The sequence below is a fragment of the Electrona antarctica genome, assembly GCF_951216825.1.
Source record: "Electrona antarctica genome assembly, chromosome: 3".
In the NCBI taxonomy this organism is placed as follows: domain Eukaryota; kingdom Metazoa; phylum Chordata; class Actinopteri; order Myctophiformes; family Myctophidae; genus Electrona; species Electrona antarctica.
In genome coordinates this window covers 50,158,928-50,180,022 of record NC_136808.1, presented here as the reverse complement: position 1 = coordinate 50,180,022, position 21,095 = coordinate 50,158,928, and the positions used below count along the sequence as shown (strand labels likewise).

At 41.0% G+C, this 21,095-nt stretch overlaps 1 protein-coding gene across 1 annotated transcript; it reads left to right on the top strand.

The window, feature by feature from the left end:
• Positions 1 to 159: 159 nt before the first annotated feature.
• On the top strand, positions 160 to 20,230 carry LOC306920342 (ZP domain-containing protein-like). The gene is made up of 14 exons (XM_079497060.1): positions 160 to 208; positions 984 to 1,046; positions 7,957 to 8,094; positions 9,249 to 9,366; positions 11,373 to 11,577; positions 11,851 to 11,992; positions 13,018 to 13,173; positions 13,380 to 13,435; positions 14,151 to 14,326; positions 15,807 to 16,067; positions 16,167 to 16,306; positions 16,657 to 16,756; positions 18,379 to 18,634; positions 19,555 to 20,230. The coding sequence occupies exons 7-14, from the start codon at positions 13,052 to 13,054 to the stop codon at positions 19,803 to 19,805; spliced, it is 1,362 nt and encodes a 453-aa protein (XP_079353186.1). The 5' UTR covers positions 160 to 208; positions 984 to 1,046; positions 7,957 to 8,094; positions 9,249 to 9,366; positions 11,373 to 11,577; positions 11,851 to 11,992; positions 13,018 to 13,051; the 3' UTR covers positions 19,806 to 20,230.
• The last annotated feature ends 865 nt before the right edge of the window (positions 20,231 to 21,095 follow it).

The window sequence follows — 21,095 nt, the reverse complement described above, 5'->3', positions numbered from 1 at the left end:
AACGAAACGAAACGAAACGAAACGAAACGAAACGAAATTAAATTAAATTAAATGAATATAAGCGGTTTCTGCCCGACAATAATAAAATGTACTTTCCATGTATGTGTCAGGTGATTGTGCATCAGAGGCAGAATGGCAGAGGAAGCTGCAGTAACCATAGCAACCCTGCAGCTGTGCAAACAGACCAGGACAGCTCTTCTCCGAGCAGGTTATTACAATTTATTATGTTTTCATTTTAATTGTCAATGTCCCGACCCACTGTGTTGAAAACACTGTTTTAGGTAAACTATAACAAACTAGGCCTCCAGAAGGGCTGGGAAACGGTGAACTCTACTGTAGCCTACTGTACCCTACTGTACCCTATACTGTCTGTTCGAAATATTCAAAGATATAGGGCTCCATTTTCGTCACCGCTAAACCCCTTATCCCTAAACTTCTTTGCCTTTTTTTTTTTTTACTATTTTGCTAAACATTTTTGAATAGTTAAAATGGCCAGTCGACAAGCTCACAACATGTCAATGTAGATTGGTTAGTTGAACTATTCAAAAATGTTTTGCAAAATAGTAAAAAAAAGGCAAAGAAGTTTAGGGATTAGGGGTTTAGCGCTGACGAAAATTGAGCCCTTAGGATCTGAGAGGCTAAGGGCTCCATTTTCGTCACCGCTAACGGGGCTAAACCCCTTATCCCTAAACTTCTTTGCCTTTTTTTTACTATTTTGCTAAACATTTTTGAATAGTTAAAATGGCCAGTCGACAAGCTCACAACGTGTCAATGTAGATTGGCTAGTTGAACTATTCAAAAATGTTTTGCAAAATAGTAAAAAGTTTAGGGATAAGGGGTTTAGCGCTGACGAAAATGGAGCCCTATATCTCATCAAAATGGTAGTCCGTGGCTCAAATGCAGAATAAAGAATGGATCTTGAAATGAAAAGGGTTGAAAACCACTGCTCTATAATAATAAACGTGCGGTTCTGTTCTCCACAGGTGGTGCCAGTCAGAAGGTCTTTCTTCAGTCACCATCCAAAACAATGCATCCTTCACTCTCAGGTACCACATTCACCTTTCTGTTGGTCTGTTGTACATCCTTCACTCTCAGGTACCACATTCACCTTTCTGTTGGTCTGTTTTAAATCCTTCACTCTCAGGTACCACATTCACCTTTCTGTTGGTCTGTTTTAAATCCTTCACTCTCAGGTACCACATTCACCTTTCTGTTGGTCTGTTGTACATCCTTCACTCTCAGGTACCACATTCACCTTTCTGTTGGTCTGTTTCACATCCTTCACTCTCAGGTACCACATTCACCTTTCTGTTGGTCTGTTTTACATCCTTCACTCTCAGGTACCACATTCACCTTTCTGTTGGTCTGTTTTGTCTGGATTGAATGGATGCATCTTGGCATTTTTGACAGAAGTCATGCGGGCCAGAAAATAAAAGATAAATAGGTCCGAGAGGCCATAGTATGTTGAAGCAAATTAGGCCATTATTCAAGTAAAACGAAACAGACAAGAGGAATCCTGCTTTTTTGTCCACTCCCTTCATCCATTCTTGAGTGACAGTCATTCACCAATGAGAGGTATTTTCCCATGAGCCTCCACTTGTGTGTGAAAAAAGTGTGTGTGTGTGTGTGTGTGTGTGTGTGTGTGTGTGTGTGTGCGTGTGTGCGTACGTGTCCAGGTCATGACTTACGTCAGCACTTTTTACTTTTTAAAAGTCAAGTCATTTTCAGTCAAGTGACAGTGGAGTCATTAGGGTCGTGACTGGGTCGTGATGCAGGGGTCGTGACTGGGTCGTGCAGCATATTGCTGTAAAGGGCGACACACAAACACGCACGCACGCACGCGCGCACACACACACACACACACACACACACACACACACACACACACACACACACACACACACACACACACACACACACACACACACACACACACACACACACACACACACACACACACACACACATACACACACACACACACACACACACACACACACACACAAGGCAGTGTTCTATTCTACAACTAAGTGGTGTGTCCTTTGGTCATTCAAATAGTACTATATATTAGTACTACTAATATATGGCCCATTATTAGTTCTACTTTATGACCCATTTACAAACCTGCCCCTCCCTGTCTGAAAACATGCTAGACAGGGTTGGATATGCTGGGGGGCATGCATGGTGGTAAAGTCCCCCATGTCTGGCACTATATGTAACCTTCTTTAGTGATTAGCATGTAATTTTGTCCAATCTGTAGAGTATATGTTAACACAATATAACTTATACAATCTGTATGGTAGAGTATGTTACTACAATCTAACTTGTATAATCTGTATGAGTGAGTATGTAGTAACATACTCTACAGATGGTATAAGTGATATAACTTAAACCATCTGTAGAGTAGGCTATGTTACTACAACGGATACAATCTGTATGGTAGAGAGCTCATAGGACTAGACAGTACAATACACTACAATATAACATAATACAATCTATTCTATATGGTAGAGTATTAATACAATATAATTTATACAGTTGGAGGCCATCGATATTGTCCTTTTCTTTTTGCTGAGGTTTGCGTGATCTGCGCAAAAGGACAGTTAACCCATTTTGGGTGTTTTAAACATTATGTTATAATTTAGCTATTGAAAAATAGCAGATCTACAAGCTCATAGCGCGCCACCGAGTGGCGCGCTACGAGCTTGTAGGTCTGCTATTTTTGAAAAATCGTGAAAATATTTATTTCAGAAAACTGGAGGATTTAGAAGGATTTTTAAAAATGTTGAGGTCAGGCCTAAATGGGTCAAATGATAAGGGACAATATCGGTGGCACCCAACTGTACAATTGGGGTGGTTGTATTTTGTCTCCCTGCTCTAATATTTAGATTTTAGACATTTACGTTGTGTCAAAGGTCACGTCTCTGCACTTAGACACATATAGACACGACAGACAACAGGCTTTTTTTGTTCAAAGTGGGAAATTTGGGCCCGGACGGTTAATTAGCTCAACGGTGAGCTAACCGGAAATAATCATCACCTAACCAGTGCTGGGCACGTTTATGTTTGATAATATCATTATATAAAGGTTGGGTAAACGGATCATGTTATGTCATTATTTTTGTTCTCTTTGGTTAAAAAGGTAAAGCACTATATTCTGTATATTCTACACTATATATACTATATAAAGCACTATATTCTGCAGATAGTAAACATTGTTCTCTTTGGTTAAAAAGGTAAAGCACTATATTCTGCAGATAGTAAACATTGTTCTCTTTGGTTAAAAAGGTAAAGCACTATATTCTGCAGATAGTAAACATTGTTCTCTTTGGTTAAAAAGGTAAAGCACTATATTCTGCAGATAGTAAACATTGCTATAGCGTGTTTGTTCAGTAACAGTGGTCTCTGTGTCTCCTCAGCTCTTTATATCAAAAATGTAAACCAAATTTCATCCAATCAGGAGAGAGCATCCATTTATCAGCTTAAATGTTACAGTGTTACTTTTGTCATAAATACATAAATACACGAATGATGAAAATGTTACAGTAGGCCTAACACTATAAAAGTTAAGCTGATACTCTCTCCTGATTGGCTGAAATGTGTTTGCCCACATGAAAATGTATTTTCTGTTTATGAAAGAGCTGAGGAGCTACAGAGACCCCTGTTACTGAACTGAACAAACACGATAGCAATGATTACTATCAGAATATAGTGCTTTTACCTATATTTAACCAAAGAGAACAAAAATAATGACATAACATGATCCCTTATACCCTATAATGATATTATCAAGACTTGCCCAGCACTGGTTAGGGCACATATTACCACATCAGGATCTAATGCACTGAGACATGTTCACGGTTCAATTGCCAGGTTGGGCGGGTCATTTACTGTCACTATCATCATACTCTCTCTCTGTATTTCCTGTCTCTCCCCACTGTGCGTGAGAGGGCTGTGCTGCGTGCTTTTTTATGAATTATGACATAAGTAAAGTGTTATTTATTCCACATTATTTGAACATATCCAGCATTTTAAAAGATCTATATTGCCATGCCTTTAAATTAAAAGATTGAAGTGAAGGATTTTACAGTGCACATAATCCACAATCCACACATGTTTGAGAGCAGGACAGTCTTTTGTCAATATTGAGATAATTACACATAATATCATAATGACTCAGTATTTAGACTGTAAATACCTCCTACTTAAAGGACAAATAACAGGTAGCTCTGGATTCCTGAGAGTTTAACTAATTAACACAATTATCTCTCTCTCTCTCTCTCTCTCTCTCTCTCTCTCTCTCTCTCTCTCTCTCTCTCTCTCTCTCTCTCTCTCTCTCTCTCTCTCTGTCTCTCTTAGTCTTCACATATACAGTAAATGGATAAAGTGGTTAAAAGTCCCATTCACGATACCAGAGAATAATATTTATAATAATAAAAAAAAGAAAACTTATTTTATCTCGTGTTGTTAATAGCAGACTCCTCACCTGCACTTTGGGCAACTCCAAAGCAAACGCCACATGCCCCAACATTTTATTTACCTGCCATAATGTCAACCCCTTCCTTACCCCTGTGTCGGATCGGTGGTTAGACTGGCATATTCGCCAATACCGATATGACCCGATATGACCAAAAAGGGCCGATATACCGATACTTTTCCGATACCGATACAGTATCGGGACATCTCTAGTTAAAAGTACTAGCCCTTACCCGTTGTGAGATATTGCACCCCCCCCCTTGTGGCCGTGGGGGGTACTGCACCCTGGGTACGTTTTAATTCACCAATAAATTCATTATTAATCTATAATTTATTAAATTGAAAAAAGGGCTTCGTTAAGACCTCCATATTATTATGGTCAATGCCTGTGTGAAAAGTGGGAGTGATTGGTGCAGGCTTAAATTTCAATATTTAGCATCGCTATATAGCATATGAGCTAATTATTCTCAATGATACTGTAAGTCTGTAACTATTTTATGTCGCGCGGTGTGAATGAATGGACCTGTACAACGATTTGAGTAAGCACTTTGTGCATAGAAAAGCACTATAAAAAGGCAATCTATATCAGATGCACATTTTGGATATTGTCGCAATTATCTCAAATAATTGCTATCATTATGTCATAATGACACAAACAATATACCGGTTCACCACAGCCACTCCACCCTCTTATCTGGACAATACCAATGCCAGTTCAAAGTTAAAGTTAATAGCTGCTCCACCCATCGTATTGTTGAATGCACTTCATGCTAACTTCTTGCCGTAAGCGTGTTACAGCCCTTTGGAATTACACATTAGGTGTGTTGGTTTTGACATTCCTTTGCCTGTGGATAAGACCGACCTCTGACTGATGTTAAGAAAACAAAGCAAATATGCTGCACAGTGGCTACATATCTTGTATTTCTCCATCGGCCTGCTGAACTACGTGAACCCCCTAGTGTTCCTATTCTGGGGAAAACGTTAGCAGAAAATAGACGATTCGGTGGCAGACCTAGTATTGATACCATGGGGGAGCCAATTAATTAAGTACAACAAAATGTTGTATTGTTACAGTGATGTAAATAGGTTTTCAATGTAATGAGGATGCAGGGATGGTCTTTTGGATGAGTCCCAGGGACATTGTATGAGTCCCACTTCAACGACGTTAGGAGTCATATTTTGCCATTTTTACAAATTGCAGCATTTAACTCCCATTTCATTTTATATGGTTATAATATATTCATGTAGAAAACAGAAGAAGAAATGATTATTATAACTAAAGCTATAGCAAAATATTGCATCTTTTTTTTACGTGTATTATTTTTACTGTACATGCTGAGTACAGTAGTGCATCCCGTGGATGCAGAGGTCGTTGTTTTATTGTGTCCCTTAACTATAAACTGCGTTTTGGGATGCAAAATGCATCCTATTTTAATCTCTGTTGTTATTGTCTCTATTTGGCAGGGACAGTGCACATGAATACAGTGCACCATTGCACTACATACAATAACCTTTCCATGTCTTGGTCCCTGGGTGGGTGTTGGTGACACGTGACAAGAAACAGTCAACTTTATTGCCACATCACATGTGCTTATTATTGTTATTATAATTATTCACGCCTCCATATATGGTCACTCCTTGTGACATGTCACGCCACCATATATGAAGATCATGACACTGACCTCATCAAACCCTGTACATTCAAGACACTGCCCCCGCGGGCCACTGCCACCCTTAAGATCTACATATATGGAGCTGACCTGTTCTGACATTCCAATGATTCCATATGTTGATCTGACCTCATCAAACCCTGTACACTCAAGACACGTTCCATATATGGCGAGACCTCCCTGCTACCGCCCTTAGATCTCCATATATGGAGCTGACCTGTTCTGACATTCCATTATGTTGATCTGACCTCATCAAACCCTGTACACTCAAGACACGCTCCATATACGGCCAGTACAGAATTAATTCCATATGTTGAACTGACCCCCCATGCCAAAGCGCCAGTGCTCACCCAGCAGTCTGCCGTCACCCAGGTGGATATGTTGATCTGACCCCCCATCCCAAAGTGCCAGTGCTCGCCCAGCAGTCTGCTGTCACCCAGGTGGATGCCCTCAGAGCGTCTTACTGGTTGTATGTGTAAAGCTATACAGAAGTTCAAAATCAGACAATATCCGTTTTGGTGCTTTTACATCTCAGAGGCAATTGTACTTTTTTAACTCTAGGCCTACTGCAATTATTTGGCAGCTTTAGTTAGGCTACTACAGTAGTTAGTGTACTTTGCATATTTTGATTATTGCAAAACATATATTAACCACTAAAGTTATACTTTATTCTTTGGCTATTCTAAAATAACATCTACACTTCACTTGTATAGCATATTATTATTATTATTATTATTATATTGTGATATTGCTACTTTTACTTCAGTACTTCAGTATTCCTTCCACCACTGCTGACTACAAAGTGAGCTAATTTGGGACATTTGGGAGGAATGTGGACTGACTGGTTCTCATTGGCTGATGGCAAAAGAGTGAGGCATAATGGGAATAATGATCATCTGAGGACAGGTGTGACTATTACACTGGATATGGCCATATCTGGAATGAGGCGTGACAAATAATAATAATAATAAAAATTAACACTGAGTATAATAAGCAGGCAAGTGCAGTAGGCCTACATGAGGTCACAAGGTGCAGCCCTAGAACAGTGACAGATGTGGGACACCGTCAGAATTGTGTCAGGTACGGGTGACATAATGGAATGCACAGGAGGTAAATGCAGGAGGTTAGTCCACGTGAAGAAGTACAGTATGTTTGAGACATACATACTGTACAGCTATTACAGTGATACATTAAGATACTGTACACAGGGGTCAATATGGCCGTACACGGACAAATGTGTCCGTGGCAGTTTTGGTCTTGTCCGTGGCAAATGTTTTTATAACATAATTTAATGTTCTTATTTTGATCCCAAGACTTAATTTCAAATCTCCAGATTTTCTTCAGAATATGTATGACACATATTTACTACGACACCTATGGCATAGGAGTCCACTAGTACTAGTGTCTCAAATGTTTTATTTTCAAAGACGCCCTTAACTCTGACAGTGTACAAATGGACCCTAAACCCTAACTCTGAGAGTTTACAAATGGACCTTAATTAACTCTGACAGTGTACAAATGGACCTTAATTAACTCTGACAGTGTACAAATGGACCTTAATTAACTCTGACAGTGTACAAATGGACCTTAATTAACTCTGACAGTGTACAAATGGACCCATAATGATCCACCACAAGTTACATGGCGATGATCCCTCAACATACATTATAATGAAAGCATTTTGTGTGTGTGTGTGTGTGTGTGTGTGTGTGTGTGTGTGTGTGTGTGTGTGTGTGTGTGTGTGTGTGTGTGTGTGTGTGTGTGTGTGTGTGTGTGCGCGCGTGCGCGTGTGCGTGTGTGTGTGTTTCAGTGAGTCGCAGTGCTGCTGGGCCTCTAACGTCCACAGTAAGCAGACATCAACGTTTCACACACAGCTGGACCTGGGAACACGCTCTGACACACACACCCTCAACAAAGCTCCTGTCACGGCCACCGTAGCAGCTTTAAGGTACAAACCTTTACTCTAGTATATAGAAATGGACCTGGGTGGGACCAGTGTTGGAAGAGTTACTAAAAATATATACCTATTACTAGTTACTTTAAAAAACAATAGTAATATTATGACTTTACATATCTGCCAAAAGTAATTTGGCAGTTACTTATTACTTAGTAATTGCATCGTTTGTCCCCCAAAGTGTCACACTGACTACCCAGTTTGTCCCCCAAAGTGTCACACTGACTACCCAGTTTGTCCCCCAAAGTGTCACTGAATACCCAGTTTGTTTGTCCCCCAAAGTGTCACACACTGACTACCCAGTTTGTTCCTGACGGTTTAGGCCTGCTCTTCCACATCCGATAATGTACAAACAAGTGTGCATCGTTTCCGTATCCACTCTATAGTCTAGATCTAGACCGGATCAGCAACTCCATCCCAACCCAGTCTACCTTTATAAATTAACACTTTAAGCCCACGTACAGTACCACCAAAGCTCCTAAAAATGGTAACTATAGTTACTTTTGGGAAGCCTACTTTAAAATTTGAAAGTAATTAATTATATTACTAGTTACTGGAAAAAGGTAATAATATTACTTAAAGTAATATTAAAGTTACTTTCCAACAATGCTGGGGACACCCTCAACAAGGTTCTTGTCACAAGCAGACATAGCCGCGGGAAGATATTTACAGTAGGAGGTGCTGAATGGTCAGTAGGGTGTGTCAAATGGTCAAAATGTGCGTGCACATTTTCATGCATTTTCACACTGAAAAGCATGAGCACGCATGAGCAAACGGACACAGGCAATTAACCAGGATAAGGCGCCGATACTGTGATACAGCTTATTTATTAGGCCTAGTAACAGAAATCAGTTTTGATTAAAATCCCCCCCCAGCACCCCTACTTTCCTCAGCCATGCAAGCAGAGAGGCATTGGGTCCCATTCCCATAGGCTAGTATTTGGTATGAACCTGGCCAGGGGGGTTGAACCCTGACCTCTCAATCTCAGGGCGGACACTCTAACCACAATGGGTGCATGTTGTATTGTGGGGTCATTGTTTACATCTATCATTAAGCATGTTGCATTGTGGGTTCAGTTGTTGCATTGTGGGGTTTGATGTTTACATCTATCATTAAGCATGTTGCATTGTGGGGTTTGTTGTTTACAGGGTTCCTCAGAACTGTTTTTCAAAGCTTCCTCTGTTGGCCTACGACCCAGATGGAGACATTGTGAGATGCCGCTTTGCTTCCAATGCCACTGTAGACTCTAACGTCACTATAGATGAGGTAATGTATTCCTACAGTGTGTCTATCTATGAATGCAGAAGATCTATTTTTTTGTCTGTCTGTCCGACTCTGTTTGTTTAGATTAATTTCATCTGTTTGCACTAATCTGTTTAATGGTAATAAAATAAACCAAAAATATAAAACATAAATGTAGATTAATTGGGGAGGGAGGGAATGTAGCTGTGGAACAGTGATTATAGAAATGTTTTGTAATTGATTTCTTCATTCAAGTCAAGTTTAAAAATCCCAAAAGTGTCTCTCTGGATGAGTTTCATGAGGTGATACTGCCCTCTTGTGGGTAGTTTGACAAGTTATATTCCCCATGCTTTTAGGTGTGTACTGGCAGGAGATTCACTGAAATGCCACTGGGGATTGTTTGTTTTGAATTGATGTCTTTGAGTGTGTGTTTTTGTGTAAGTAAGTAAGCCTTGCCGAGCCATGAGGAGCCCTGTACTTTTACATACATATAAATAAACAGAAGTCAAAAGAATATACCGGTAGACAACGAGCCCCCACCCCCACACAGTCTAAAAACGGGTTGCCCTGACTGTCAGCAACACCTGCACCTGATTAGGGCAAGGTTTAAATACTCTCCCGTAACCAGGGCAACCTAGGCCTTGATTGACAAATTGACAATGCCATGTGACGTCATTGAGACAATAAGGAGGCTCAAATGGCTCTTACAGTACCAATTCCACAATGTAGAAATACTCTGTTATAAGTCCTGTGTTTAAGATTTTACTTTATTTTAGTAGAAAGGTATTTGCATTAAAATATAGTACCAAAAGTAAAGGTACTCAGTATGCAGAATGTCCCATTAGTACATTTGGATTATCATAACTGATTTACTTATTTATAATTTTTTTAATTTGAACATTTTCTTAATTCAAATCTTTGTTATGGGGGGAACAACATTATTATGCGATGCAGGTCGGTGGCCAAATACATATAATTTTGGGTGGTCCTTGATATGAAAATGTTTGAGAACCACCGAAATATAGCAAAAAGGTTTTAGGATTAGAAGACAATTTAGAATTGGCCTCAGGCAGGCGTCATCAATATATCTCCGAGTCCGTACACAGACAAATGTGTCTCTGGCAAATTTTAGATTTTCTTTTTTACACACCATCATAATGTTCTTATTTTGATCATGAGACCCACTTACTGAATGCCAAGTTTCCAGGTTTTCTCCAGAAGATGTACAACACTTATTTACCAGTAAGACGCCTTAAGGCGACGGGCGACCGAAGGGCTGACACTCTCTACCGGAATAATGTAACTTCATTATGTCAGCACTGTCATATGTAGCTATGGCATATTAGGAGTCCAACTAGTACTAAACTCAAACGTTTTATTTGCAAGGATCGCCATAGAGTTACAGACCTGCTGGTCATTCAGAGTTACAGACCTGCTGGTCATTCAGAGTTACAGACCTGCTATGGTCATTCAGAGTTACAGACCTGCTATGGTCATTCAGGGATCGCTTTATGTGTTTCTGGTATTATTATTGTTTTCTCAAATGTAATTTACCACATTAATCTAGTCTTTATGGGTCAATGTTTAAAGGACCACTTCACCACTTTTCAACTGCTCTTCCTATAATTGGTCCTAACTAATGTTCATGATAAAATACCACAATTTTTTCCTACTGTGGGCAGTTCAGAAACCCGTCCACCAGTGACATCATCGATGGTGAATCCAAGCTAATAGAAACGGCAGGCTTTCTTTTTCTGAAAAGTTGCAATGCAAAAGTTGAAGCCATCGTTCTCACGATAATAAAAATCTAAATATATTTTAAAACAAATCTGCCTAATGATGATGTCACTGGTGGACGGGTGTCCGAACTGCCCAAAGCCCTCCTATGAGACACAGACTGAGTAGGAAACAATGGTGGTGTTTTATCATGAACATTAGTGAGGACCAATTATATGAAGAGATGTTGAAAAGTGGTGAAGTGGTCCTTTGTCCTTTGTCTTAATGGGTCAATGTATAACTTTTCATCCCAGGGGAACTGTGAGCTGGGCAGCGTGGGTCCTCTGGCTCTGGGCCTGCACGTGTTGGAGGTGGTCCTGGAAGACCATCCGGCCAGAGACGTCAACCTGTCGTACGCAGACGGAAGCACAGCCACCAGGAGGGCCTTCAATGTCACCTCGCCTGGCAGCCTGCTGTCACCTCCTCTCAGCACGGTCACCTTGCTCTTCACCCTGGAGGGTGAGAGGCTTTATTGTCACATATAGCCTAACACCAGGGGTCTTCAACAGGGGGTCCGGGACCCATTACTACAGGGGGGCCGCCAAATCTTTGTGTGATAGGCAGTATTGAACTATGTTTGACTATTAATTGTAGATATATGCGTGCTTTTCTGCGTACATAATGTTGAAACACCAATTAAACTGTTGGTGTTTGTGTGTCTGTGTGTCTGTGTGTGTGTGTGTGTGCGTGCGTGCGTGCGTGCGTGCGTCCGTGCGTGTATGTGTGTTACAGTTCTTTCTCCGTTGCCAAACTGTTTCCCGGGTCACGTGGTGCCTCGGTTCGTGTCTCCGTCCCCCTCACATGGGAGCGTCCTTCAGGCGTCAGTCGGTGACGCCTTCCAACTGCATCTCCGAGCTGATGCCAAACATGCGAAGTACTTAAACTTCACACTAATTATGTTCATGACATGTTATCTATAAGTACTGACTTCACTCTAATAGGGGGGGGGGGGGGGTTACAAATCAGCCACTCAATTCAATTCAAAGGGCTTTATTGGCATGAGAAAACATATGTTTACCAAAGCAGAAAGCACAATACAACAATACAGCAATACAATCAAAACAAAAATGATGTACATTTGAAAGTCAGAGTCTTCAATAGATCAATTTCTATGTACCAAGATCATTGGATGCATGGGTATAGTGCAGGAATGTACACAATGATTAGTCTTTAGGGTGGTTGTGTTCCGTTTGATATCCTTCTCCTACGCTCCACACGTCCCAAACTCTTCTCCCTTCTGGCCCCAAAACTGTGGAATGCACTTCCCGTTGCAATCAGAACTACAGCATCACTCCCGATCTTCCGCCGTAGTCTGAAAACCCACCTTTTCAGACTCCATCATGGCCCATAGCACTTACCCTACCCCCTTAGACAGCACTTCTTAGACTTATATAGCATTTGAAACAGACTTATAGAATGTCATGTAGACAGCACAATAAGTGCATTGTATGTAGTCATAGCACTTCATAGTATAGTATATATGTACAGCATAGTATAGCATATATGTATAGTTTATATGTATAGTGTCATTATATAGATATGTTCTAGTTATAGTTTATATGTATAGTGTCATTATATAGATATATTCTAGTCACGTTCTTAGCTTACGCATGTTTCGCGATAAATGCATTTTACATATGTGATGTATTCCCATGCTTTTTGTTCTTGCTTAATGTAAGTCGCTCTGGATTAAGAGCGTCTGCTAAATGCCTAAATTGTAAATTGTAAATTGTCTATCACAGCAACTCACAAATCTTGCTGCTGTGTTTGCACATTGTTGTACTTCGCCCAGCAGATATGGGAGTTTTTTGTCATTGGTCATGTTGGCCACTCAATGTGGTGGCGTGTCCCGGTGGGAAAGTGATGCATGTGCATACTCTCCATTGTTGCTGTTTCCAGTGTCACAGACTTCCAGCTGAGCGGTCCAGTCAACATGAGCAAGGTGTTGCAGGATGAGACGCTGGGCAGAGTGTCGCTCCGCATCAGCTGGACTCCTCAAGACAGCGACGTGTTCCGCTCCGTGCCGCTCTGCTACACCGCAGAGACCGCCGAAAGGTGCGTTGTATTATCTATCTATACATTCTATATGTAACTAAAGTAAATATAAATATGAATGGATACATGGGGTTAATGTAGCATAATGTACATCTATAAATATGAATGGATACATGGGGGTAATGTAGCATAATGTATCTACACGTCAACATTGTCAGTAACATCAAACTGTTCCATGATGCTCCTCCTCTTCCTGTGTCTTTTAGCCAATCAGAGATGAGGTGTGTCATTTTAATGGTGACCAGATCAGCTGCTGAAAAAGGTCAGATCAACGCTTCATGGCCTCCCCATTTTCATTTGTGTATCATTTTTGTACCGCTATATTAACATTGGTGGGTGGACCGATGGTAGACTAGACGTCAGAAACGTAACATCCGGACTTGCAAGATGCACCTTGCACTGATCCGTACCAAACTCATGGATCTGTTTTCACTGAAAAAACAAAATAAAAAATAAGCTATGATGACTAAGACTAAGACCAAATCTATTGTCAATTTCGTCAAAAAATTTAGGGAGGGACTAGTGGAAGAAGAGATCCAGTAGAACTAAGACAAGTCATTTTATGTTTGGTTGTGTGCAGAGGTCGCTCAACGAAAAATGCCGGTTTACAAGCTGATGTGAGCTGAATATAAATCAGGCATTCCAGTGTTTGTATTGCTTTCTAATTCTGCCAGGGCATTCGAGCAATTGGTAAAAAAAACTAAAAGTTACATAGTGAGCAGGCTATTTTGTCTCCGTGAGTCCGAAGGCATGGAGATCAAGGATGAACCCCTGACCCAATTTGTTCACGTGTGTGTGTGTGTGTGTGTGTGTGTGTGTGTGTGTGTGTGTGTGTGTGTGTGTGTGTGTGTGTGTGTGTGTGTGTGTGTGTGTGTGTGTGTGTGTGTGTGTGTGTGTGTGCGCGTGTGTATGTGTGCTTGCGTGCGTGTGCGCATGTGTGTGTGTGTGTGTGTGTGTGTGTGCATGCATGTGTTCAGGCATAGCCCACGTGTCGTGTGCGGCCAACAAGATGACCGTGGAGCTGGACAAGGCCTCCATGCCAGGCATCGACAGGGACTGGCTGAAGCTGTTAGATCCATCCTGCTCCCTCACCTCCAATGCCACTCACATCATGGGCAGCATGTCACTCACCACCTGTGGCACTACATTGGAGGTAGGACGACCCAGTCATACCGTATGCAGCCTACTCACATCTTTTACTTAAAGGACCACTTCACCACTTTTCAACATCTCTTCATATAATTGGTCCTCACTAATGTTCATGATAAAACACCACCATTTTTTCCTACTCAGTCTGTGTCTCATAGGAGGGCTTTGGGCAGTTCGGACACCCGTCCACCAGTGACATCAAGATTAGGCAGATTTTTTTTTAAATATATTTAGATTTTTATTATCGTGAGAACGATGGCTTCAACTTTTGCATTGCAACTTTTCAGGAAAAAAAAATAATAAAAAAGCCTGCCGTTTCTATTAGCTTGGATTCACCATCGATGATGTCACTGGTGGACGGGTTTCTGAACTGCCCACAGCCTTCCTATGAGACACAGACTAAGTAGGAAAAAATGGTGGTGTTTTATCATGAACATTAGTTAGGACCAATTATAGGAAGAGAAGTTGAAAAGTGGTCCTTTAAGTTAAAGTATCAATACTGCAATGTAGAAACACTGTTACGTGTGAAGTACAAGTAGTAGTGTTCAAAAGTTACTTGAGTAAAAGTAAGTAGGCCTATTGGCATCAAAATATACTTAAGGTATAAAGTCAAAGTAGCCTATTCAGTAAGCAGAATGTCACATTTCACAAGCTATCATTACACAAATAGCCAAGGTTTAAACAGGGCTGAAGTGGTTAATGTATGTTTTGTAATAATTATTCAAATCTTCAAAGTAGTATGTTTTCAAATAATTGTAGTGGAGTCAAAACTAAAAACTACAATATTTTCCACTGAGATGTAGTGAAGTAGAAGTAAAAGTATTGATAAATGTCAAACCATATCTCAGCATGCAAGTACAGTACTTAGTTACTTTACACCACTGCATATATATGCTACATCATTAATGTTAATGCCCCTGAAAAGTAATTCTAAGGTTGATTGTACATCAGTATGCAATTAGGAAGAACCAAACAGCAGGCCTATATGCGATACCAAAGATTCAAAGGTTGTAGCAAGAGTTATTTTTCTCTTTTTAATGAGCTGCCTCTGTGTCTTGTTTATTGATGGATTGAACACTTCAGTCAGACATGTACAGTAAACAGCACGTGGTACAGTCAGACATTAAAAGGATAACACAATTTGTCCTGGGGACTTGTTTCCATTGTGGTATGTTTTTATGCTTCGTCTCGTAGTGTAATGTGTTTCACTGCCTACCTGTTCGTGTGGGGTCTGCAGATGAGAATTAGCATCTTTGCTAAATCTGGTGTATTTACATTGCATTTATTTGTAATGGCTATATGCTTTGTCCCGTCGAAATAAACAAATAAAGTCAAGTAAAAAGTCCTATCGTGTTCAGGAATCAAAATAAATGTATAGCCTATGCCTAAAATTCCAAGTGCTTGTCAGGGTGGGGGTCGCGGCTTGAACAGTTTGTGAATTCACCCTTGTTGTTCTAACTGAACGGTGTTGTTGTTGTGTTTAGGATACAGGAGACTTCCTTATCTTCAAGAATGAGATCGACTCCTTTGAGCTGCCGACCTCCATCATAACCAGAAAGAGGAGTGTGAAGATCGGCTTCTTCTGCCAGTTTCCCAAATCCATCAGCCTGTCCAGTCACTATCAGCTGCACCAGATTGACTACTTGTTCACCGAGTCAGCCTTCGGCAGCTTTGGTTATACTTTTGAAATATTCACAGATGGAAACTATTCAACCAGAGTGGAGCCGTCTCAATACCCCGTGCAGGTCAGGGTTATTACAGTTAAACATTTAAGTTAACCCATTACTTTGTGGGGCTGATTCTACAAAATGAAGACTTTTAAATCCTAATATTTTTTTTTCTAGGTGAAGTTGATGGACATGATCTACATGGGCATTCAGGCTCAATCCGACCTGCCCGATGTCACCTTGTTTGTTGAGTCCTGCTCAGCCACTCCTGAAGAAACCCAAAGGACCGGCATCATCTATCCTCTCATAAACAATGGGTAAGAATTAGAAACTCACCAGCCTCTCTTATTCTCTCATCGACCATAAGAAACCTACCTGTGGATTATAGCAGCGACAAGTGACTTGGACTTAGCTCTTTCCTCCTTGAACCTACCTTCAGATTTTTACCAGGGACTTGACCTTTTTCTTTGCTGATTATACCAGTGTCAGTCTAATTAATTATGCAGTTGACACGCACTGACATTTTGCATGTTAATCCCATTAATCCCATGTCTATGTATGTCCCTATGTCTGTTTAGCCAGCGCACACACGCACGCACGCACGCACGCACGCACACACACACACATACATTATTATTTTTTTATGATTATTATTTTTTAATCAAAGGTGTGTGATGGATGAGACATTGCAGAGAAACCTTTCATCTGACCTTAAATCATTCAACTTTGAGATCCAGGCCTTCAAGTTCACTGGCAACTATGATGAGGTAAGACAATTAGAATGTTATTTATACATACTATTTCATAGTCTGATTGAATGCTGTTATTTTTTTGATAGCCGACCAGGTGAACACTGCTATTAATAACCACCCAGCTTTTTGGTCGTTGCCATATTCAACATGGCAGCAGTGTTGATTTCGTCGACTACAACTATGACGTAAAATGTTCGTCGACTGCCTTTTTTCACTGATGAAAACTAAATAAAAACTAGATCTCTAGAACTAGATAACGTTCCATTACGCTCGACCGGTGGCGTGTAGCCAAATGTGTCGGGGACTCCAAAGGCAAAAACACATGTGACAGGAGTATGGGCAAACAAAGGGAATTCATTCAGAAGATGTTACGTATGGGGAGGTCTGTGGGGAGTGTGAGGGGAATACTGGAAGATGTTACGTATGGGGAGGTCTGTGGGGGGAGTGTGAGGGGAATACTGGAAGATGTTACGTATGGGGAGGTCTGTGTGGGGAGTGTGAGGGGAATACTGGAAGATGTTACGTATGGGGAGGTCTGTGGGGGGAGTGTGAGGGGAATACTGGAAGATGTTACGTATGGGGAGGTCTGTGGGGGGAGTGTGAGGGGAATACTGGAAGATGTTACGTATGGGGAGGTCTGTGGGGGGAGTGTGAGGGGAATACTGGAAGATGTTACGTATGGGGAGGTCTGTGGGGAGTGTGAGGGGAATACTGGAAGATGTTACGTATGGGGAGGTCTGTGGGGGGAGTGTGAGGGGAATACTGGAAGATGTTACGTATGGGGAGGTCTGTGGGGGGAGTGTGAGGAGAATACTGGAAGATGTTACGTATGGGGAGGTCTGTGGGGAGTGTGAGGGGAATACTGGAAGATGTTACGTATGGGGAGGTCTGTGGGGAGTGTGAGGGGAATACTGGAAGTGGTGAGAGGGTTTGGAAATCTGTATCTGTGTATGTTTGCGTTATGTCTCCAGGTGTACTACATTAGTTATTACGGTAATTCATACTGTATGTGTGTGTAGCAGAATGGCTCAAAGCCTCAGCTTGATGGCTAATATCTCCCCTGAGCCTTAGGCAATAGCCTTTGGCTTAGTGGTTAAGATGTTGGCTTTCCACACGGGACTCCTGGGTTCGATTCCCGGGTGTATGTTTGGCTTATTTCTCCAGGTGTACATTAGTTAATAGTAACTCATACTGTATGTGTGTCTCCAGGTGTACATTACATTAGTTATTAATAACTCATACTGTATGTGTGTCTCCAGGTGTACATTACATTAGTTATAGGCCTATCTCACAGCCCCCTTTCCACGCCCCCTTCCGGTAGCTAGTGGTGTCATTTAACATTAGGCATTTACACTTTTTTTCTCTGGAGAATCTAAGTACATTTCCTAATGTTAAAATGTCAAAGACCGATAATAATATGAAGAAAACACAATGGTATAACAACTCAAATAAGTAGAATAAACCTTACCTTTACAAAACGGTAGTTTGTGGCTTGTGAAAATACCTCTTTTAACATGGAAGTCTATGGACCGCAGAAAAGATAACACCATTAGCTCCAAAAGGGGGGCGTGGAAAGGGGGCGGGTAAATGCTGTGAGATAGGCCTATTAATAACTCATACTGTATGTGTGTCTCCAGGTGTTCATTACCTGCTCCGTCATCCTGTGTGAGACGGGGAACCCCGTGTCCAGATGTGCTCAGGGCTGCATGAGCGACCCCACACGCAGACGCAGACGCTCCCTGAAGACCATGGAGACAGGAGCTCACTACATTACCCAGGGTCCTTTCCAGGTGGTCAGACCCACTGATGGCGTGGTGGATGGAGGTGTCGATCCAGCTGATGAGGTCATGATGCCTGGAGATCAGTTTAATGATGGCCAGACTCTCACTGCAGGTAATAAACATGGAGGATTAATAGTGGTATTCCTCTTTGAAACAGTTCTGGGGTCATTCTTTACCCCCAGACCGTTTTTATTTTTTATTTTTAAGTTAATTCATTCAAGGGGTATGCGCATGCATAAAGTTAGTGGCAAATGGAGAGGAAAAATTAGTGGCAAAGTGAGTTTAGCGTAGTTTAACATTTAATGCAATAAGATACTGTAGGACTTTTCTGTTTGGATGCATGGGCTGCCAGAAAGTAGTTTTTTGCCACTCAGTAGGCGTTCCCCCTCTAGATATTTGGTATTTATTTGATAACCCCCCACCCCTCTCTGCTAGACTCGGTGGAGGAAAAAAAAAACATGTCCCTGCTTCTGCTGACTGATACGTAAATAAGAAACTGTGATATGTTTTTCTAATAATACAAAAAAATAAATCAGTAACATTATGCAGTACATCACAAAGATGAACTTCATAATGTTACTGATTTTTTTCAGACCTCCAGTTCTAGGCAACACAGAATGGGGGGACTTGTTTTTATTATTTCCACACAGCAACTCTAAGGTATATTAATGACATAGTAAAATGTTGAAAATGAGTGGTATGCCCATTAACTACCCTATTCCCTAGATCCTGTTCTGGTGGGAACATTCACCAAAAATAGCCAATCTACAAGCTCACAACGCGTCACAACTTGAGCATGTAAATCTGATATTTTTGATAAGGAGGTTTAGTGGTCTGTTTGGGCTTAACTGGTTAAACGTAAGTGATATAGATACATTCCAAATTATCTTCACAGTATTCTGCGGCACCCCTGCATGACTTGCATCATAGCACCCAGATATGGTGCCATCATGGCACCCATTTTGTCAAACCGGCCTCATCTACGGTATAATAATGTAATTCTAATGTGTCTCTTTTGTTCTCTATTTCCAGTGGATTCTCCAGAGCCCAGGGCACCAGAGCCCAGGGCACCAGAGCCCAGGGCACCAGTAGCAGATGCAGAGCCCAGGGCACCAGTAGCAGATGAAGCCGTCCTGGTCGTTCTCAACAGTAAAGTGGGCACTGTGTTCTTTGCCAGTGCTTTCGCCGCAGCAGTAGCGGCGCTGGCCTTTGTCATCGGCTACTTTAGCAAGAAGAACAAAAAAGGCGATCCTCCTCTGCTGGACTCAGACGAGGAGATATAGAAAACAATCCTGTCCTATGTTAAAATGGTCATACGATGGAATCTCATGTAAATCTGTATCTCCTCAATGTATTTTCTTAGTTTCATCCATCATGTAATCAAATTCTTAAAGGCAGAGGTGAGAGAAACACGTCAGGTGGCATATAGACCATGGGGGCATTTGAATAATGTGCTGAATATTAACGTTATTGTTGGCTATATTCACCATGAAGTGGTTTGGTGTAGAGGGGAAACAAGGAGCTGACATGCAGTAGTTTAGAGCCATCGGGGCCGGGGGTTTAAGTGATTAAACTATAACTGTAGTTATATCATCCTATCAAAAGACTCAACACAATTCCTTTATTTTTGTAAGTGTTAGAGGATATGATATTTGCTACATGTTTTCTCAAGATTTGTGTTGATGCCATAATAAACGTATAAAGTGGTCTAATGTGCTTCATATGCTTTGATGTGATTCATTCGTTGTTTAACCTCATATAAAGTAATGCTTGCCTTGACAGCCTTAATTATAGCGCGTGCACGCACCCACACACGTACACATGCACCCACACACGTACACATGCATGCACATTAAATGTGAATGAATGTGAATACATTTTATTAAGTTACAGCAGATGAACTTTAGCAATGAGACCATTACAAAATGGCTAACATATTATATCCTGTATGTTATTTGGAATTATGAAACCGCAAGTACATTTTATTTATTTATTTTTATATTAGGCCTATACTTAAAGAGCCACTTCTCATTTTCAACCTATTTTCATACTTGTATTAGAGTATTTCTATACTGTGCTATATTGCTTCTTTTTCCTAATTGGAGAATTATAATATCTCTAGACTCAGTATCAGGCACTATAGGCTATTAGTGTTTTATATAACAATTTCAAACTTCAGGCTATAAAGTAGGCCTATGTACACCTAATAGGCTCAGAAACAGATGCTCAAAGTAGCCTATTCTGCACTTACAATATGAATACTTTCATTAGGCAACGTTTCGGTCAAAGACCTTCAGGCTCTGATGCCTGAAGAAGTTGATATGGTCAACCAGCCTATAGGCCTATGTATCTAATACACTCCTGCTGTGGGCGGTTGCCTAATCTTCAAACAGTGTAGTTCAAAATTAAAACATATATATGTTGGGGTAGATTTAGAGTGGATTATCAAAACGCACTTTCCAGAGACTCCAACGTCACTCGTTCATCCCATGGGACGCATGCACACTTTTCACTTTTCATCAAACTACCACATGATGGCAGTCATACCATTCAGTGTTATGTCCGTATAGAGA

Coding starts and splice junctions, on each gene's coding strand:
- LOC306920342 (XM_079497060.1), top strand. CDS start 13,052: ATGAGCAAGGTGTTGCAGGATGAGACGCTGGGCAGAGTGTCGCTCCGC. Junction 16,307..16,656: donor TATCCTCTCATAAACAATGG/GTAAGAATTAGA, acceptor TTTTAATCAAAG/GTGTGTGATGGATGAGACAT. Junction 16,757..18,378: donor TCACTGGCAACTATGATGAG/GTAAGACAATTA, acceptor GTGTGTCTCCAG/GTGTTCATTACCTGCTCCGT.